Raw genomic sequence first — 22,654 nt, forward strand, 5'->3', positions numbered from 1 at the left:
GTGGGCTTGACTTGAAGTCTGGGTGTTGAGTACTTGAGAGGTGGGTTGAGTACTTGAGGTGGGTTGAGTACTTGAGGTGTGTTGAGTACTTGAGGTGGGTTGAGTACTTGAGGTGGGTTGGGTACCTGAGTTGAGTACTTGAGGTGAGTTGGGTGCTTGAGGTGGGTTATCGTACATAATATAGGGCCAATATAATATCCCTATAATCACCTATAAGCTATATAATTCATGTGGTAAAACAGCAATGCAAAAAAGGTTCTATAATTAGACCTTAGAGTATAGGTAGGTGATTCCCAGGGAATGACAGACTAATTAATTTTAATATTTCAGTAACTACCGCCTCGTGTGTGTGTGTGTGTGTGTGTGTGTGTGTGTGTGTGTGTGTGTGTGTGTTATGTAACCTTAGGTAGGGCTGTATTCGTATGGGTTCAGGATAATTACGTGTTTGTAATTTGCATAATATACCTGGCCAAACAATTATCGGAAACAGGTAATGTAATTTCTTATTTGTAATCAGACTGTTATATGCGGACACATACTAATGATTGTCTTAAACTATATATGAATAAATAGGTAAAACTGTATTAATATATTTATACATGCAATATAATAATCCTACTTTATAATACACAAATACCTCAACTAATTAACCTGTTAAAGACTAAATTAGCGTCAAGGTAGGGGGTGGAGGGAGGATTTCACCTTACGAGTCGATGGTTCGTCTACCGGTTATATTAGCGACCATCTGAGCATACCGGCTAGCATACCACTGTACCTGTAACATACCTTAACGACATACCTACGAGTTAGTTCCTGGCATACCTGGCTGGCGGTGCTGAGGGGGGGGGGGAGAAGCAAACCTTTGAGCTATCTTACGTCACCTGTGTGTGTGTGTGTGTGTGTGTGTGTGTGTGTGTGTGTGTGTTCTACTTGACCAAACCTCGTAACCCGTCCTAACTGTATCTGGCTCGTAGGAATTCGTAGGATATCGTAAGAACTCTTAGGAACTATCAGGAATTCGTATGCGCTATAAGGATTTTGTCTGACCAATCCGGGAGCTCGTGGGATGTATCAGGATCTCGTAGGAACTCATAAGACCTATCAGGATATCGTAGGATTTATCAAGATCTCACTATCCATCACTAGGTCCTATCCATGGATAAGGGTGGCAAAGGAAGCGGTTATCCATTCTTGTGTAGGTTTATCAATCAAGGTGTCTATTCCCAGTCATGGATAGTGATGGATAGAGATGGTGATGGATAACGATAGTGATGGGTGTAGATAATGATGGATAGAGATGATGATAGACGGATAGATACTGTATAGTGATGGATAGAGAGGCATTATATAATTTTACCTCTCTTTCTCATCACCAAAGAGAGAGAGAGAGAGAGAGAGAGAGAGAGAGAGATATGGAGGGAAAGACCTAATTAACCTCAAATTCTTTAAGGAACTTTTCTAATTAAGGATTTTATCTGGAGGAAACTTTATTAGTGTGAGAGATTTTTTGTTAGAGTGAGGGAAAAGTATTTATTATTGTGTTCATTATTAGTATTATTCTTATTATTATTATTATTATTATTATTATTATTATTATTATTATTATTATTGTTGTTGTTGTTGTTGTTGTTGTTGTTGTTGTTGTTGTTGTTGTCGTCGTCGTCATCACCATTATATCCCCCTTCACCACTATCACCATCATCATTAACATAGCACTACGATTATTTCTCCCCTCACCACTATCACCCTTCCTCCTCACCACCACCCCCCCTCACCACTACCAACCCCACACTATCACCACCACCACCACCTAACCACCTACTACCAACCCCACTATCCTCACCACCACCCCCTCACCACCACCACCCCCTTCACCACTACTACATCTCCCCTCACCTACACCATTTAGCCAACCCCTATCCTCACCATCACTCACCACCCATCCCCCCCTCACTACCATCCCCCTCCACCACTACCATCTCCCCTCACCATCCCCACACACTATCCTCCTGTCTACCCCTCCCACCCACCACCATCCCCCTCCACCTACCATCTCCCCTCTACATCCCCACTATCCTCACCACCACCACTCCCCCTCACCACCACCACCCCCCACCCACCCACCACCCCCACACTACCCTCACCATCACACTCACCACTATCATCTCTCACTACACAATTGTCCTAACATTAATATTTGACAACAGTAACTCCAAAAATGGGCTAAAATATTCATTAGAGTGTATGTAAATAGACCGTACATGAATCAACACAGTTACACCTTAATTTATGTATGAAGAGTTATCATGGTGCTGAGCTGATGCACAAGGAGGAGAGGGGGGGATCTCTCACTACACAATTGTCCTAACATTAATATTTGACAACAGTAACTCCAAAAATGGGCTAAAATATTCATTAGAGTGTATGTAAATAGACCGTACATGAATCAACACAGTTACACCTTAATTTATGTATGAAGAGTTATCATGGTGCTGAGCTGATGCAAGGGGGGAGGAGAGGGGGGATAAAAGAGGGAGGTAGGGAGAGGGGGAATGGGTTGATAAAAGAGGGAGGGAGGGAGAGGGGGATGGTGGATAAAAGAGGGAGGTAGGAGAGGGGGATGGTTGATAAAGAGGGAGGGGGGAGAGGGGGATGGTTGATAAAAGAGGGAGGGAGGGGGAATGGTTGATAAAAGAGGGAGGGAGGGAGAGGGGATGGTGGATAAAAGAGGGAGGTAGGTAGAGGATGGTTGATAAAAGAGGGAGGGGAGGGAGGGAGGGGATGGTGGGTATAAGAGGGAGAGAGGAGGGGGGAATGGTGAGTGATAAATGGAGTGAGGAGAGAGGATGGGGAATGGTTGATAAACAAGAGAGGAGGGGGAATGGTTGATAAATGGGGAAGAGAGAGAGTGAAAGAGAAGAGAGCAAGGAGAGAGAGATAGAGAGAAGAGAGCAAGGAGAGAGAGAGAGAGAGAGAGAGAGAGAGAGAGAGCAACACGGGTGACATTTACAAATAGTACTTCTCGTCTTTGTTATTCGAGAAATCAATGTGTTGTGTGTGGAGTCGTGTGTGTTTACGTCCTTACCTCTCACTAACACCCGGGTCTTGTTAGTACCCGGTCTTACTAATACCCGGGTCTTATTAGTACCAGGTCTTACTAATACCCGGGTCTTATTAGTACCAGGTCTTACTAATACCCGGGTCTTATTAGTACCAGGTCTCACTAATACCCGGGTCTTGTTAGTACCAGGTCTTACTAATACCCGGGTCTTATTAGTACCAGGTCTCACTAATACCCGGGTCTTGTTAGTACCAGGTCTTACTAATACCCGGGTCTTATTAGTACCAGGTCTTACTAATACCCGGTCTTATTAGTACTTGGGTCCAGGTCTATTAATGGTACCAGGTCTCACTAATACCCGGGTCTTAACCAGGTAAAAAGTACCAGGTCTTACTAATACCCGGGTCTTATTAGTACCAGGTCTTACTAATACCCGGGTCTTATTAGTACCAGGTCTTACTAATACCCGGGTCTTGTTAGTACCAGGTCTTACTAATACCCGGGTCTTGTTAGTACCAGGTCTTACTAATACCCGGGTCTTGTTAGTACCAGGTCTTACTAATACCCGGGTCTTATTAGTACCAGGTCTTACTAATACTCGGGTCTTATTAGTACCAGGTCTTACTAATACCCGGGTCTTATTGGTAACCCAGACCCGGGATGTATTTACACCCGGACCTCACCAAACCCAACCTAATCTAATATAAACTTAGTTATCTTGATCTAACCTCAACAAATGTATTCGGATTAAATCTAACCCAAGCACCTAATTATCCTTAACCAGACCTAATCTAACCTAACCTAACCTAACAAGACCGAATCTAACCTAACTTAACAAACTGCAACTAAGTTGAACCTAATTTCACCTTATCTAATTTAACCTGACCAAACGAAACCTAACTTTACATGAGAAAACCCAATTTGACTTAACTTTACCTGATTTGACCTAACCTAACCTAACTTAACCTAATCTAACCTAACCTAACCAAAACTAAACTAACATTGACCTAACCATCCTTTAATTCAACTTAAAGTAACCAAATCTGCAGCGTAAATATAGATCTTTAGGTCAGATTGTGGGCTCGAGTCTCGGGTTCGGGTCTCGGGTTCGGGTCCGGGTATCAATCGTTCCATTCTATTCTCCCATGACATTTACAAACCGCAGTCAGACTTCCAGCAGTGAGAGATAAAAATCGATAAAGCCTCAACTTAAGCTTTGTGGATCTCAGCGTCATGTGTGTAATGTGATGGTTAACAGAAGTTTGTGGTTATTTGCAGGTGGATGGGTGTGGGTAGAGGTGTGTGGATGGGAGAGGGATGGGTGGATGGGGGGATGGGGCAGAGGTGTGTGGATGGGGAGGAATGGGTAGGGGTTTGCGGGTGGGAAGGGGTGGTTGGGGATGGGATAGGAGTGTGTGGATGAGGAGGAATGGGTAGGGGTGTGTGGGATGGATGAGTGGATGGGATGGGGGATGGGGTAGGGGTGTGTAGATGGGAGAGGGATGAGTGGGTAAGAGAGGGGTGGGTGGATAGGGAAAGAGTGGGTGGGTGTGGGAGAGGTTCAGAGTGAGATGGTTGAGTGTGGTTGAGAGGGAGATGGTTGAGTGGGGTTGAGAGGGAGATAGTTGGGTGGGTGATGGTGTTTGAGAAAGAGAGGGGGGGGCACAAGTAAGAGATATAGAGAGAGAAAGAGAAATAAGAGACATACAACCGTAAATACAAGAAAAGTAACCTCTTGCCTAAGGAGAGAATCTTTCCAATTTAGAGAGAATTAAAGAAAATGTCATATTGGGCCAGACTTTTCTCAGTGGGTTTACCAAGTTAAAAACTTTGTGTTTATTGTACACACACACACACACACACACGCACACACACACACACACACACACACACACACACACACACACACACACACACCACCACACACACACACACCACCACACACACACACACCACCACACACACACACACACACACACACAACATTTATAGGTGTCAGGGGTTTAGTTAAATATGTTATCTACTGGGAGAGGGTGGAAGCACTCGCGTCCGTCACTCTCACAAAGGCAGGGAAAATATACTGTGGGTTTTAAACAGCAATATGAAATCATTTTGTCATAAGGTCACCCTACACCCTTAACCTAACATAACTTAACCTAATTTAACTTAATCTAACCAAACCTAATTTAACTTAATCTAACCTAATCTAGTCCAATTTAATCTAACTAAATTTAACCTAGCTAAACCCAATCCTATTTAATCATACCAGATATATCCCAGGTAACCTAACATAAACACAATTCAACCTAACTTTCCCTTTTCCTCACCTCACCTCACCTCACCTCACCTCACCTCACCTCACCTCACCTCACCTCACCTCACCTCACCTCACCTCACCGTGACTGACCAAACCCGGAATGCGTTAACATACCCAAAATAATTCTGATCAAGATCTGTTGAATATTTCTTTCTCACCCCAACTCAAGAGAAGAATCTACCTCACCCCAGAGAAAACCCTCCTCCCACCCCAGAGAAGACCCATCCTCACACCCCAAAGAAGAACTCCCTCCTTAAAGATGAATCACCACCCCTACCCCCAGAGAAGAACAATCCCGAGATAAGAACCCTCACCCCAGAGACGAAGCACCACCCCGAAGAAGACCCCCTAACCCCCAAAGACGAAGCAACATCCCTTCCCCCACCCCGGAGAAGAAACCCTAACCCCCAGAGACGAAGCACCACCCCTTCCCCACCCCGGAGAAAACCCCCTAATCCCCAGAGACGAAGACCCTTGAACCAGGTACAGGCGAGATGGTCCTGGACGACAGCCAGCAGGACCACTGGGGGTCTCCTGGTCCCATCTCTCTTTAAGTCTTTGCACCAAATCGAATTTTCTATTTGTCTGGGGAGAGTGAGGAAGAGGGTGCTGTAGGAGGACCTGTGGATAATGTAGCACTTCCTCACTGTCCACGCCGTGTCAGGGTGGTGTCATGGTCAGGCAGGGCTAGGAAGGACCTGGCAGGGCAAGGTAGGGTCTGACAGGGCTAGGTAGTTCTCTGATAGGGCTAGGTGAAGTCAGGCAGGACTATTTTAAAGCCGTGTCAGGGTGCTATGTTGCACACCAGTTGGATAAAGTCATGCCAAGGTGGGATATAGTTAGCAGTACATGTAATACACACTGTTACAGCGTCGGTGACTCCCCACATCGTAGTGTCAGCCGCCATGTTCGCTGGAGCTCCTCCCTGACAGCTTGTCGACATCATATCTCCCGTGATGTGGGGTTTTCAGCTAGTGTGGGGGGTTAGGATGAGGTGTGTGTGTGTGTGTGTGTGTGTGTGTGTGTGTGTGTGTGTGTGTGTGTGTGTGTGCGCGCGCCTGCGTGTGCCTGCGTGTGCCTGCCTGCCTGCGTGTGATAGACAGATAAATCATTAACTTAAAGTTCAACACATTGGTTTACTCATATGAATAATGTTTTTCTTTCTCCTTTGCAGGTAAGTTATCGGAACACACATGGTAGAGGACCTGACTCCCTCACAGTAAGTGTTATGGAGTAATTAATGGTTATTGCTGTGTGTTGAGCTGGTTAAGGCGGCCTTCTTTGACCTGCGGTGTACGATGACCTGAGCCTTTTAAGTTCGGCGTTAACCGCTTGAGAACTAGGATTTAATAGTTGGAGTACTTTTGACACCCCCTTGAGTGTTATGACTTACCGTGCGTATGGTGGTAGGTGAGGGAAGAGGTGGTGGTAGGTGAAAGTCGAGGTGGTAGATGAAGGAAGAGGTGGTGGTAGGTGAAAGTCGAGGTGGTAGGTGAGGGAAGATGTGGTGGTAGGTGAAAGTCGAGGTGGTAGGTGAGGGAAGAGGTGGTGGTAGGTGAAAGTCGAGGTGGTAGGTGAGGGAAGTGGTGGTAGGTGAGGAAGAGGTGGTGGTAGGTGAAAGGAAGAGGTAGGTAGGTGAGGGAAGAGGTGGTAGGTGAGGGTCGAGGTGGTAGATGAAGGAAGAGGTGGTAGGTGAAAGAAGGAGGTGGTGGTAGGTGAGGGAAGTGGTAGGTGAGGGAAGAGGTGGTAGGTGAGGAAGAGGTGGTGGTAGGTGAGGGAAGAGGTGGTGGTAGAAAAGTCGAGGTGGTAGGTGAGTGGTGGTAGGTGAGGGGGTGAAGGAGAAGGCAGAAAACACTCAACCTTTAACTCCCCCTCCCCTTCTGTACCTTCCTTCCTCTTCTTTATCCTCCCTTCCTTCTCTTTTTTCCTCCCTCCTTCTTTTTATCTCCCTCCTCTTTCCTTTCCTTTTCATCTCCTCCCTCCTTTCTCCCTACCTCCCTACCTCCTCCCTCTTTCCTCCCTCTTCCTCTCCCTCTCTCTCCTCTCCTCCTCTCTTCTTCCTTCTTCCCTCTATTCATTACTCTCTTAATTATGTCATCAGCTTCTCTAACCAAGTATCTACCCACACCTGGTAATCTCTCTCTCTCTCTCTCTCTCTCTCTCTCTCTCTCTCAACAAGGCACAACACGGCACTTCACATCAAACCTTCAGCACCTCTCTCCGCCTGCAACAAAGTCTAGGTGCTGCAACTCATCAGATAAAACTACGACTCAACATTGCACGCTTCCTCCTTGCAACGAGCACCAATTAATATTACAGTTTTTTAGTGTCGTTGTCAATGGTGTGTAATGATCATGACTGCTGACCTCTGTGCAACAATGAGTGTTTATAATTATCAATTTGCACGCGTCTTTGCAACAATGAGTGCTATTATTAACATTGCAGGTATTTATGATTCTGTTAATTATCGTTATTCCCTATAGATGGGTGTGCGTGTAATAGCGAGTTAGTTATTAATTACATGCTCTTAAAATAGTATTATATAATGGTCATTGCACAGGTCTATGTCACAGTGAATGCTATAAAATGGATATTGCCGACATGTGTTCAATATTTAACTCTATTATTACTGCATAAGTATAAGTAACAATGAGCACTATAAAATTACTATTGCACAGCTCTCTGCAACATTAAACACTTCTAATGTGGGATAGTTGTGATATTGGAGGTCAGACGAGAGAGAGAGAGAGAGAGAGAGAGAGAGAGAGATGATGGTAATTTGGAGAAAGGGTTAGCAAAGGAAGAGGAGGAGAAATAGAAAGAGGGGACAAGAAAGAGAGAAAACTTGGCGTAGTAGTATTAGGAAGAGGAGGAGGAAGAGACCGAATTATAGTAAGAAGAGGAAGGGGGGGAGATAAAGAGCTAGAGGAAGAGGAGGAAATATTTAAATTAGTTCACAAATGAAAACGTTTCGTCCGCTTATGTAAAAAAACGTTCCCTCTGCTACAAACGTTTCGGCCGCTTACATAAACACTACTGCACTCAAGTGACACATTTCATCCACCCTGATCCCCTTACAGACCAAAATAAATCTTCCTTTTCTCTCCCTTTCGTCCTTCTTTCCGTCTCCTTACCTTCCTTCTCCCTCCCTCCCTTTCTTCATTTCCTTCATTCCAGCCTGGATTTATTACTCCCTTTCTAACCTCCCTTCCACCGTCCCCTTTCTCCCTCCCTCTTTCTCTACCACTGTCCCCTTCCCCCCTCCCACCCACCCCCTCCTTCCCTCCCATTAAAACTAACAGGTGTGTGAAAATACCATCATGGTGACAAACATTACCATAACACTTCCTTGGCACACCTTAACACACCTTAACACCTCCTTGGCACACCTTAACACACCTTAACACCTCCTTGGCACACCTTAACACCTCCACACCTTAACACACTAACACCTGGCACACCTTAACACACCTTAACTCCTTGGCACACCTTAACACACCTTAACACCTCCTTGGCACACCTTAACACACCTTAACTTTGGCACGAGATGGTAAACACCTCATAAAGGACCCTCATCACCTCCTAGCACCTCCCTTTAGAGTAGCACCTCCTAACATCTCCCCCAAGAGCAGCACCTCCCTAAACACCCCCCAAGAGCAGCACCTCCCTAACACCTCCCTTAGAGCAGCACCTCCCTAATACCTCCCCCTTAGAGCAGCACCTCCCCTAACACCTACCCCCAAGAGCAGCACCTCCCTAACACCTACCCCAAAGCAGCACCTCCCAACACCTCCCCCAAGAGCAGCACCTCCCTAACACCTCCCCAAGAGCAGCACCTCCCCTAACACCTCTCTCCTTAGAGCAGTACCTCCCTAACACCTCCCCCAGAGCAACACCTCCCCAACACCTCCCCACAACCTTAAGGCGGTGGTAAATGGTTGTGCGCGTGTGTCTGTCTGTCTCCACGTACAGTATGTGTCCTGCTGCCTGTCTGTCTGTCATTGTATTCATCATACACTTGGCTTCCGGTCTATTATTTATCAAGCGTAAACTGTGTGTGTGTGTGTGTGTGTGTGTGTGTGTGTGTGTGTGTGTGTGTGTGTGTGTGCAAGGAACACCAGCTGTCGCCACACACCAGTTCCACCTCACCTGCTGAAATAAGTCCAGGATTTCCAGAGTTTGAGCTTAAACCCAGAGAGAGAGAGAGAGAGAGAGAGAGAGAAGAGAGAGAGAAGAGAGAAGAGAGAGAGAGAGAGACCTTCACTTCACCTGCCCACACACTCCCCTAGTTGAATTTTCCTCTTAGCTCAAGATTTAAGAACACCTTTAACTAGTTCTCTTAAGTTACTACATGAAGGTGGATTCTCAGACCTCTCTTCTTGTTATATTTTGATCGTATTTTTTCTCTTAAGTTACGACAAAAATATGGATTCACTAAGGTTTATTCTGTAAAATTTCCTCGTAATTTCCTAACTTAAGCTACGACATATTGGTGTAGTCTCATATTTGTATCCCCTTCTTATTTTTCTCGTAAATGGAGAAGTAAGACAACGTCACATACATACATACATACATATATACATACATACATACATACATACATACATACATACATACATACATACATACATACATACATAGTTGCGACGTAAATAGATAAATAAAAAGGTTGAGGTATGGACCGGGAGGAGCCAGTATGGATCAGGGCGTGTCTCTGAAGTAACACACACTACCACTCTCTTGGGGGAACTGTGGCAGATGATGACGGCTTGCTGGTAGTTGTGGTTGTTGGTGGGTTAGTAGTTGTGGTTGGTGAGTTGTGGGGGGTGGGTTAGTGGTGGTTGGTGGGTTTGTTGTGGTTGGTGGGTTTGTTGTGGTTGGTGGGTTTGTTGCGGTTGGTGGGTTAGTTGTGGCTGGTGGGTTAGTTGTGGTTGGTGGGTTAGTTGTGGGGGTGGGTTTGCTGTGGTTGTGGGTTGTTGTGGTTGGTTGTGGTGGTTGGTGGTTAGTTAGTTGTGGGGTGGGTTTGCTGTGGTTGGTGGGTTGTTGTGGTTGGTGGGTTAGTGGTGGTTGGTGGGTTAGTTGTGGTTGGTGGGTTAGTGGTTGTGAGGGAGAACTTGGGAGGAGGGGAATGACGGGGGGGGAGAGAGATGGGAGTGAGGGAAATGGGAGAGGAGGATGAGAGGGAGGTTAAGAAAGAGAGGGATGAGAGGGAGTGTTAAGATGGAGAGGAGAGATGGAAGGATGGTAGAGGGGGAAAGAGATGGGAGGAGAGAAATGGGAGAGGGGAGGATGAGAGGGAGGTTAAGAAAGAGAGGGATGAGAGGGAGGTTAAGATGGAGAGGAGAGAAATAGTTAGGAGATAAAAAGGGTGGGTTGAGAGGGAGAGATGGAAGGGCTTTCTATTTGTTATGAGGAAGCTAGGACCACTGCTAGGAGAGAGCTAGGACCATTGCTAGGAGAGCTAGGACCACTGCTGGGAGAGAGCTAGGACTGGCCACTGCTAGGAGAGAGCTAGACCACTGCTAGGAGAGCTAGGACCACTGGGAGGCTAGGAGAGCTAGGACCCACTGCTGGGAGAGAGCTAGGACCACTGAGAGCTAGGACCACTGGTGGGGAGAGGCTAGGACCACTGCTGGGAGAGGAGCTAGGACCCACTGCTGGGGAGAGCTAGGACCACTGCTAGGGAGAGAGCTGCTAGACCACTGCTAGGAGAGAGCTGGGACCAGCTGCTGGGGAGAGAGCTAGGACCACTGGTAGGAGGAGCTAAGGCTAGACCACTGCTAGGAGAGACCACTGCTAGGAGGCTAGGACCACTGCTAGGGAGAGAGCTAGGACCATTGCAGGGAGAGAGCTAGGACCACTGCTAGGGAAAGAGCTAGGACCACTGCTGAGAGAGCTAGGACCACTGCTAGAGAGAGCTAGGACCACAGAGAGAGCTGGGAGCTAGGAGAGCTAGGACCACTGGTAGAGAGAGAGCTAGGACCACTGGTAGGAGAGTAGGACCAGCTAGGACCACTGAGAGAGCTAGGACCACTGCTAGGGAGAGAGCTAGGACCACTGGCCACTGGTAGGGAGAGCTAGGAGTACTGCTAGGGAGAGAGCTAGGACCATTGCTGGGAGAGAGCTAGGACCACTGGTAGGGAGAGAGAGCTAGGGTACTGCTAGGAGAGCTAGGACCACTGGTGAGGAAGGAGAGGGTTGCTGGGACCACTGCTAGAGAGAGCTAGGACCATTGCTGGGAGAGAGAGCTAGGACCACTGCTGGGAGAGGCTAGGACCACTGCTAGAGAGCTAGGACCACTGGGAGAGCCACTGCTGGGAGAGAGCTAGGACCACTGGTAGGAGCTAGGACCACTGGAAGGGAGAGGCTAGGAGTACTGCTGGGGAGAGAGCTAGGACCATTGCTAGGAGAGCTAGGACCACTGGTGGGAGAGAGCTAGGAGTACTGCTAGGAGAGAGCTAGGACCACTGGTAGGAGAGAGCTAGAGTACTGCTGGGACCACTGCTAGGGAGAGAGCTAGGACCATTGCTAGGGAGAGAGCTAGGACCACTGCTAGGAGAGAGCTAGGACCACTGGGACTGCTGGGGAGCTGGGACCACTGCTAGGAGAGAGCTGGGACCACTGCTGGGAGAGAGCTAGGACCACTGGTGGGGAGAGCTAGGACCACTGGAGAGCTAGGACCACTGCTAGGGAGAGAGCTAGGACCACTGCTAGGGAGAGAGCTAGGACCACTGGTAGGAGAGAGCCAGGACCACTAGAGAGTGGGGAGAGAGCAGGACCACTGAGAGCTAGGACCACTGCTGGGAGAGCTGGGACCACTGAGAGAGCTAGAGAAGCTAGGACCACTGGTGGGAGAGAGCTAGGACCATTGCTGGTAGGACCACTGCTAGGGAGAGCTAGGGACCACTGCTAGGAGAGCTGGGACCACTGCTGGGAGAGAGCTAGGGCCACTGGTAGGAGAGAGAGCTAGGACCACTGCTAGGAGAGAGCTACCCACTGGTAGGAGAAAGCTAGGACCACTGGTAGGAGAGAGCTAGGACCACTGGTGTACCACTGAGATCTAGGACCACTGCTGGGGAGAGCTAGGGCCACTGGTAGGAGAGAGCTAGGACCACTGGTAGAGAGCTAGGACCACTGGGGAGATCTAGGACCACTGGCTAGGAGAGAGCTAGGACCACTGCTAGGAGAGAGCTAGGACCACTGCTAGGAGAGAGCTAGGACCACTGCTAGGAGAGAGCTAGGACCACTGGTACAAGAGAGCTAGGACCACTGGTAGGAGAGAGCTAGGACCACTGGTAGGAGAGAGCTAGGACCACTGGTAGGAGAGAGCTAGGACCACTGCTAGGAGAGAGCTAGGACCACTGCTAGGAGAGAGCTAGGATGGACAGGAGAACAGGAGCTGGGTGGTTATGATCGATGTACAGTATTCAGTACAGGTGTGTGATGTGACTCGAGCCTGTTAATGATTCACCAGGTGATGCCTACCTGGGTACCTCTAGTGTAAGTGTGATGGTGGTAGTAGTGGTTGTGTTGGTGTAGTAGTGGTAGTGGTTGTGTAGAATTGGTAATGGTTGTGTAGTCGTGGAGGTAGTAATTGTGGTAGTGGTGTTGTAGTTGTGGTAGCGTTATAGTGGTAGTGGTGGTAGTAATTGTGGTAGCGTGGAAGTTGTAATATTGGTTGTGGTGGTAGTAGTGGTGGTGCATGTGCTGATGGTGACACTATTGTTGTTGGTGATGGTGTCAATAGTGATGGCATGGTGGTAATGATAATGGTACTTAGTGTGGTGATGATGGTAATGATGATAATTATGACAATGACACTCCACAAAGGTTATTCTACTGACGGCGAGGCAGAAAGAGAAGGTCGTGGCTTAGATCCCCAAAAGGTTCTTACTGTAAAACATCTTAAACTTAAGAGAAAAATCCAACTTACGAACTTATAAGGAATCCAGACAGATGTTACAAGCAGGTATTAAGATGTTGGTCACGTGCTGGGCTGGTGAGGGGGGGTGGGGATGGTGATAGTGGGTTCAGATATTGGGTGAAAGTTGGGTTTTTACCGGGTAATGGTGAAACGAGGAGTACTGATGATGGTGATGATGATGAGGGGGAAAGATGATGATAGTGTAGGTAATAATAATTTTACCGGTATAGTTACTCGTGATAAAACTGGTAATAAAACAAACAATAATTAGTCATATTAATTTTAATACGAATAATTTAAACAATTTACTACACAAGATACAATAATTAATAACACAATGAATAACGAAAATATACAGTAAATTTAAATAACCTGACCTGACCTAACGAAAATATACAATAAATTTAAATAATCGCCAAAAAGTTATTCCTTCGTATTACCAAAACATAATACTTGACCTCTGCATATGATTTGTTATGCAAATTAGTGATCCTTCACACAACACCGATACGAGATTAGTAATTTGCATATTAATTAGCAGATGATTAAAATTTTTTGAGACAAGTCCAGGTGTGTAATTCATACAGGTAAGTTATGACGTGTGTGTGTGTGTGTGTGTGTGTGTGTGTGTGTGTGTGTGTGAGGGTTACATACTTCAAACTTGTCCTTAACCAAAACATCTCTACTAAATTATCACTTAACCTAAACATAATTTTAAACATTATTACACATTGTACATACATTTATAACATATAGGCCATGTTTATATACCCTTATAATGTGGGTTAGGTTAATTTAAAAATATTCGTTAAGTAATGCATGCTAAACATAATTCAAACATCCAACATTATTTAACCGACTATAAACATTCATCATTATATAAATCACCACTAAACATTCAACATTATATACATACGACCATATATATATTAATATTAAAAATTCAGTAGTATATAGTAATTAATAATTGTTAACTATATATGAACATTCAACATTAAATAAATCATCAGTAAACATTCACCGTTATTTAACATAGACAGATGTTTACCGTACCCGTCTCTCTCAGTGTATATAGGGTGTCCAGGTAAAATGTCCCTCCAACTCACAGAGTCTCAGGGAGCATGCAGGGAGGGAGGCATGCAGGGTGCAAGCAGGGAGGGAGGCATGCAGGGAGCAAGCAGGGAGGGAAGCATGCATGGAGCAGCAGGGAGGGGAGGAGGCATGCAGGGTGCAAGCAGGGAGGAGCATGCAGGGAGCAAGCAGAAGCAGGGAGGCAGGCATGCAGGCTGCAGAAGGCAGGAGGAGGCATGCAGGGGAGCAAAGCAGGGGAGGGAGGAGCATGCAGGGGAGGGCAGGCCACAGAAGCAGGGAGGGAGGAGCATGCAGGGAGGCAGGCATGCAGGGAGGGAGAGAATGCAGGCTGCAGAAGCAGGGAGAGGGGAGGCATGCAGGGGCAAGAAGCAGGGGGAGGGAGGCATGCAGGCTGCAAGCAGGGAGGGAGGCATGCAGGCAGCAAGCATGGAGGGAAGCATACATGGAGCAAGCAGGGAGGGAAGCATGCATGGAGCAAGCAGGGAGGGAGGCATGCAGGCAGCACGCAGGGAGGTAGGGAGGAAGCAGGGAGGGAGGCCATTATTCTGGAACACCGTACACATCGTTGTAGCATGTGCTGGGTTAATTTAGAACATCTCTTGTGTATAACGAAGCCTGTTATAGCGTGCTGGCCCTCAGTGTTTGGTGAGATAATTATTGGATGACATAATAAACGTGTACATAAAATTTGGAAGGAGTTTGTTAAGCAAGGTATATGGATATGAACCTTGTGTGTGTGTGTGTGTGTGTGTGTGTGTAAATTTATGTGTGGAATATTTTGTATCGCTGTTTATTTGTTTATCTACAGCATCTATCTATCTATCTGTGTGTGTATCTATCTATCTATAAATCTGTGACTATCTATCTGTATATCTGATTAAGCTATGTAAGGTTTGTTACATATACAACGAGTGTAATTTTGTATATTTCGAAAGTTATACAGCGTGTGTGTATATATATATATATATATATATATATATATATATATATATATATATATATATATATATATATATATATATATATATATATATATATTTCATACCACTTTTTCTGTAAATACATTTGTGTATTAACATACTGACAGCGAATGTAGTTGTGTATATTTCAGCAGACTATATGCAGTGCAGTATAAGTATTTGCGACTATTTCCAATGTTCTTCAGGGGAAACTAGAACTTTTGCTATTTTTTTCAATGTTCTCCAAGGGGAACTTAAAATTGTGCTATTTTTTCCAATGTTCTTCAGGGGAAACTAGAACTTTTGCTATTTTTTGTTCTATTTTTCAGTGTTCTTCGGGGGGTAACTCTGAAGTATCGCTTGCATACTGCTCACACGGGTACTAATTAACAGGTACAGGTAACACAACACCAGCAGTAACACCTGGGGGGGGGGATGTTGCTTCGGGGAAAAAAACGTATCGCTGACTCTGCCGTGCTCTTAAATGTATAGCAAACATGAACATTAATAATAACACTTTGCTGTAACTGATGAACGTATAGCAAACACGAATGTATATGAATAACACTTTGCTATGAACTAAGGAACGAATCAGGAACACTTGCTTTGTAGTAATTTCACTTCTGCATCGCCCAAGGTTAGGTTAGGTTAAATTTGGTTAGCTTAGGTTAAATAAGGTCAGGTTAGGTTTGGTTAAATAAGGTTAAGTAACATGATTTTTACAGTAAGGTCCCGGTGCAGTTAGGTTAGGTTAAATAAGGTCTTGCTAGGATAAGTTAAAAAGGTTAAGTAACATGATTTTTACAGCAAGGCCCCGGTGCAGTTAGGTTAGGTTAAATAAGGTCTTGCTAGGATAAGTTAAAAAGGTTAAGTCACATGATTTTTACAGCAAGGCCCCGGTGCAGTTAGGTTAGGTTAAATAAGGTCTTGCTAGGATAAGTTAAAAAGGTTAAGTAACGTGATTTTTACAGTAAGGTCCCGGTGCAGTTATTAGCGAGTCTCCCCTGAGTTAAGTGTGTAATCCTGCCTGACTGTGACACCTGCCTCCTTCCTCCATAAATTACTCCTAAGTTAATGCTCAACTCAGAAGGTAATATTGGTGCGCTCTCTCTCTCTCTCTCTCTCTCTCTCTCTCTCTCTCTCATAAATTGACTGGAAAAGTTGAATGGAGGTAAAGGAGGAGCTAAGAAATTGACTGGATTTAGACCGAAGAAATTAGCTAGAGATAGAACTAAGACATTGGAGATGGAGCTAAGGAATTGACTGGAGATAGTTAAGGAATTGACTGGCGATAGTTAAGGAATTGACTGGAGATAGTTAAGGAATTGACTGGCGATAGTTAAGGAATTGACTGGAGATAGTTAAGGAATTGACTGGCGATAGTTAAGGAATTGACTGGAGATAGTTAAGGAATTGACTAGAGATAGTTAAGGAATTGACTGGAGATAGTTTAGGAATTGACTGGAGATAGTTAAGGAATTGACTGGAGTTAGAACTGGAGCTAAGGAATTGAAGGGTGGAGATGGAAATGGCTTTAACAAACGGACTTAAGACGGCGCTAACCTAACCTAACCTAACCTAACCTAACCTTAGAAATTATTTAAGACGAGGAGGGCAAGAGAAAGGTCTGGTGGTATTAAGGAGCCTATTAGACCAGTAGGAGAGACCGGGGGGGGAGACCAGGGGGGAGAGGAAAGACCAAGGGAGAGGTGAGAGACCAGGGGGAAGGGAGAGACCATGAACGAGGAGAGAGACCTTAAAAGAGAAGAGACAAGGGAGGAGAGAGACCATTGGGAGGGAGAGACCAAAGAGGGAGGAGAGAGACGAAGGTGGGAGTAGAGAGAGGGAGAGAGAGAGAGAGAGAGAGAGAGACCTTAGAGGGGGGGAGAGACCAGACATTATCCGGGGTGACAGACCGTGAAGGCGACCCATCCACTTTTTTCCACCTCACTGCTGCTAACTTAATGGCTTCTGCTGAGTTTATATTTACCGTTTTATTATGATGGTTAATGTTATTTTTTAGTGGTTAATGTTATTTTTAGTGGTTAATGTTATCGTTTTGTGGTTAATGTTATTTTTAGTGGTGGTTAATGTTATCGTTTTGTGGTTAATGTTATTTTTAGTGGTGGTTAATGTTATCGTTTGTGGTGGTTAATGTTATCGTTTAGTGGTGGTTATTGTTTCTGATGGGTAGGTTAGGTTATATTTAGTCTAACAGAGAAGACAGAGAGGAAGGAAGGGAAAGGAAGAAGAGAGGAGAAAGAAGAAGAAAGGAAAGAAAAGTAAGAGAAAATAGGCGAAAGTTTTTTGGAAATATTTCACCTCCAAAAAATTTAATCTAAAATTTTTGACACCAAGAGTAAAAACTTTTCACACTCTGAAAAGTATTGAAGAGAGGTGGATATTAACGTTCTGATATCGTAGTTTTGATATCGTAACTGTCCGATATCGTAACCTCCTGATATTGCAAGGTCCCTTATATTATAACGTTGAGATATCATGCCAGTAAACACTTAGTATAGCAAAGTATAAACTTACGATATCTGAATAATAACGCATTAGAACCTAACCTGACCTGACCTGACCTAACCTGACCTAACCTAACTTAACCTAACCTAAAATTCCTTCTTTATCGCCTTCCCCCACTCTTTCTTCCTCTCCTTCCTCCTTCATTTCCTTTCCCCCTCTCTCCTCCCTCTCCTTCCTTCCTTCATCTCCATCCCCTTGCCTTCCTCCTCCTTCCTCCTCCTTCCTCCTCCTCCTCCTCCTCCTTCCTCCTCCTTCCTCCTTCCTCCTCCTCCTTCCTTCCTTTCCTCCTCCCTCCTCTTCTTCCTCCTCCCTTCCTCCTCCTTCTTCCTTCCTTCCTTCCTCCTCCCTCCTTCCCTTCCTTCCTCCTCCCTTTCCTCCCTCTTCCTTCCTTTCCTTTTCCTTCCTTCTCCCCTTCTTCCTTCCTTCTTCCTCCTTCCTTCTTCCTCTCCTTCCTCACCTTCCCTACCCCCTCACTATAACCCCCACTATTGTGTTGCATCCTAGACCAACCAGGTGTATTTGGTCTTTCATCTTAACTCACGAGACAAAAATATCAGACGATTCTTTGATTATTTTCTTAATAAATAGACGAGAGAGAGAGAGAGAGAGAGAGAGAGAGAGAGAGAGAGAGAGAGAGAGAGAGGAAGAGAGAGAGTGTGTTTTGTGTAGAGAAAAAGGGATGGAATATTTATTTTCTCTATGAACGGATACGAGAGAGAGAGAGAGAGTTTTATCTGTGTGTGTGTTTAAGAAAAGAGAGAGAGAGAGAGAGAGAGCAACTCGTGTACACATGTGACGGTATGTACGAGTATATACCTGTGAGTGTGTATGTGTGCACGTGTTGTCAATGCGTGAATATACTTGTACAATATATCCTTTGTGTGTGTGTGTGTGTGTGCGTGTGTGTGTGCCTGCAAATTAATTTATGTACACTTATGTATTTAGAGTGTGATATTGCATCAGGTTAATGAAACTGTTGCAAGCGTTGAATGCAACTCCGGGGAGAGAAGGTTGGCTCTCTTGTTAAGCCTAAATAAACAATTCGTCTTCTACACACACACACACACACACACACACACACACACACACACACTTGCTTATATTCACTCACTCATTTACACACGTTGCAACACCTCCAATTTGTGCAATTTTCCCAATTTATAAAGCATTGTCGTATCCCTATTTTGTTTTCCTTTGCCAGTTTTTAATATTTCCCTTTCCTGTGATTTTTAGAATGTTCCCATTTTTTTAGGATTCACAATTTATTTAATATCCAATTTTGAAGTATTAGTAATTTTTTTAATGCTCCAGAGTTTTAAGTATCGCTGCTATTAATCATTGAAGTTCCAATTTTTGTGATGTAGTCCCAATTTCAGAAGCGTTCCCATATATGCTACACTAGCCAATTTGTGTAACACTCGCCAATTTGTACAACTTTAACCCATTTGTACAACGCTAACCAACTTGTACAAAGCTACTGTAACTAATTTATAACTCGCCTAATTTTTGATAGCTTACAATTTATATTAATATCCCAGTTTGAACAACACACCCAATTTACAGAGTACTGCTAAATCCCACAGAAACAATTTACAATATAACTCATAATAGTCACGAAACAAATTAACACATGACTCATAATTTTAACAGAAAATTAAAAAAAATATATAATTTTTTTTTAATATGAATAATTTTTTTGTATTTTTTATTCCTTATTTTGGCGTATTTTTTTAATTATTTGTCAGCATAACTTTCATCAATTAAACAGACGCCAGTATATTACCTTAATTAACTAGTAATTACCCTTGAGTGAGATATAATTAAATTAATACTTTTCCCACCAAGTCTGGCTGATTACGTGGACAAATTAATTTTAACAAATATTAGACAATTTTAATGATGTTTGAAACTTGGTAACAATTATTTAGGTTACAGTTCCTTTACTAAATATCATGAGTGTCTGTTTGTCGTGTATCTGGTGTTTGTTTGTTGTAATTTGTTGTGTTTGTGTTTGTTGTTTACTGTACGTCATTCATACGGGTGTTTCTTTACACTGTGTACACATATGATGGTGTACAGTTTGTTTTTCTTAAGGTCAAGTTTGTACAGCGGCGATGTACAATTTGTTCATGTAGAGGCTAGCAATGTCAGTGAGAATAAAATGATAATAATAATGGTGATAATAATAATAATGGTAATAATAATAATAATAATAATGGTGGTAATAATAATAATAATAATAATAATAATAATAATAATGGTAATAATAATAATAATAATAATAATAATAATGGTAATAATAATAATAATAATAATGGTGGTAATAATAATAATAATAATAATAATAATAATAATGGTAATAATAATAATAATAATAATAATAATAATAATAATAATGGTAATAATAATAATAATAATAATAATAATAATAATAATAATAATAATAATAATGGTAATAATAATAATAATAATAATAATAATGGTAATAATAATAATAATAATAATAATAATAATGGTAATAATAATAATAATAATAATAATAATAATAATAATGGTAATAATAATAATAATAATAATAATAATAATGGTAATAATAATAATAATAATAGTAATAATAATAATAATATGTTAGGTTGGGGCCCATGAGGACTGGGGCCCAACTGACCAATAATTAATTAATTTCAATGGGTTAATATGAAACAGAGGTAGTGAACAGTGGCTGGCTGTGACCGTAGACTTTATTAATGTTTAGTCAGCCACCGAGCGGGTCATGAACTACTAGGGTTTGTTTGGTTGTGTCTATGTATGTACGGTATGTGTATTATAGTATGCATGTATAATTTGAATGTTTGTCTTTCTGTTTAAGTATATATGTATTTTTGAATGGATGTGTATAATTTATGTCTGTCGGTCTATCTGTTTATGTCTGTTTAAATATGTATAATTTACACCTTTGTCTGTCTGTGTATATATGTCGGTTTAAACGTATTTGTATAATTAATTTTTGGTACGTCTGTCTGTATCTTGATAATTAAATATATTTCTTCTAGCTTATTTTTGTTGATGTTAATACAACTAATTAATAATTTTCTCATGTTATATTATGTGTAATGACGATTAATTACTTAGATTCCTGGATTAATTTAACACAACTTGTTAATGTCACTTATTTTTCTTAAAGTAAAATAATCAGATTGTCTTAGTGATTTCAGCTATTTTGAGTTAAATTAAATAGTTATCCCTATGTATTAAGTAATTAAATTTGTATAATTTTTAACTATGACAGCTGATCTACTTAACTATTTTTAACTTAATTGGTATAATTAAACAATCTCAGCTAATTATTGTACAGGCAACTTGGTATAATTAAGTAGTCTATGATAACTAATCTATTTAATTACATATAATTACTCATGTTGATAAATAAATGAGTTACTATAAACCCTACTTAACACTACCAAGTCATTTCTAGGCTTTATAAGTATATTAAAGTAAATTCACTTACGGGTTGATAACGTCTGAGAATTAGCCATTAAGTTTAGTTGAGTTTAACTTTACACTTAATGACCAGCAACACGCGGTAAGATTATGATTCAATATTGACTTAAACTTTGGTGAGGGACTCCAGGCCTTGACCTTAGCCTTGGGGGAGTTGGGAGTGTGGACGGTGAGTGTGTTGTGGTGGGGAAGTGCGTTGTTGGGAGTGTGAGGGGGTGAGTGTATTCAGTCATTTAAGAAAATTATGAAATAAAACTCGAAACCTTTGAAACAGGAGGTGAAGCCTTTGAAACAGGAGATGTAGCCTTTGAAACAGGAGATGTAGCCTTTGAAACAGGAGATGTAGCCTTTGAAACAGGAGATGTAGCCTTTGAAACAGGAGATGTAGCCTTTGAAACAGGAGATGTAGCCTTTGAAACAGGAGATGTAGCCTTTGAAACAGGAGATGTAGCCTTTGAAACAGGAGATGTAGCCTTTGAAACAGGAGATGTAGCCTTTGAAACAAGTTAGAGGTACATTAAGGTAGGATCAGTTTCACCACAGGTTATATTCGGTCCAAATAAGTTAGCGGCACCAAATTAACATAACCAATAACGCAATGATTAGTTTGTGGGTCTCTTCATATGAGGTTTGGATCAGACTGAAATAACATGATCTAAAACTTACTCACAAGATCCATTAGGTGTGGGAGCTCATCTGTGACACCTGACTCCTGTTGGGTGTGTGTGGAGGGGGGGGGTGTAGTGAAAGGAAGGGTGAAAAAAAGACAAGAGGTGGGGGAAGGAAGTTATAGTTCGGAGATTGAAGAAATTTAGGAGGAGGTTGGAGAGGGTGGGCTGATCGCCTTACTGTGGGTTTGTTATTGTTTGTCTACACAGGCACTAGACAGCCTACCCTATACCATATATGGGTGTTTGAGGGCCTTATTTCATATTCCGCTAACCCTCCTGGCGGATGCTGGTATGGGCGTGTTGAGTGGAAGGGGTAGTAGCGTTACCTGAATTCGAGATTGTGTTTTTGTCAGATTTATTGATTACCTCGTGTGTGTGTCTCTCTCTCTCTCTCTCTCTCTCTCTCTCTTTCGTCTTATTTTTTCTTAGTATTCCCTTGATTTTTTACCCATTGTATTTATTTCCCCTACTAATCTTTCTCTCCTCCTCGCCACACACTCCCGGCCAGCGCTGCTTACCACCATTTTTCTTACTAAGGGGGACTTCCACTAATTTGATTTGCGAAGATTCGAAGATTGGATGAGACTGGGTAGTTTTCGGGTG

At 43.1% G+C, this 22,654-nt stretch overlaps 2 protein-coding genes across 2 annotated transcripts in view; both read left to right on the forward strand.

The window, feature by feature from the left end:
- Positions 1–21,890, forward strand: part of LOC121856329 (cell division protein ZipA-like) — a 54,384-nt gene extending 32,494 nt beyond the window's left edge. Inside the window, exon 3 of the mRNA XM_042351807.1 lies at positions 21,655–21,890. Coding sequence (XP_042207741.1) covers positions 21,655–21,890 — 236 coding nt within the window. The remainder of the gene's footprint in view (positions 1–21,654) is intronic.
- LOC121856330 (patj homolog) overlaps positions 1–22,654 on the forward strand; it is a 170,078-nt gene that overhangs the window by 32,473 nt on the left and 114,951 nt on the right. The window lies entirely within an intron of this gene.

Source organism: Homarus americanus, unplaced genomic scaffold (genome assembly GCF_018991925.1).
Source record: "Homarus americanus isolate GMGI-L3 unplaced genomic scaffold, GMGI_Hamer_2.0 scaffold48220, whole genome shotgun sequence".
Lineage (NCBI taxonomy): Eukaryota > Metazoa > Arthropoda > Malacostraca > Decapoda > Nephropidae > Homarus > Homarus americanus.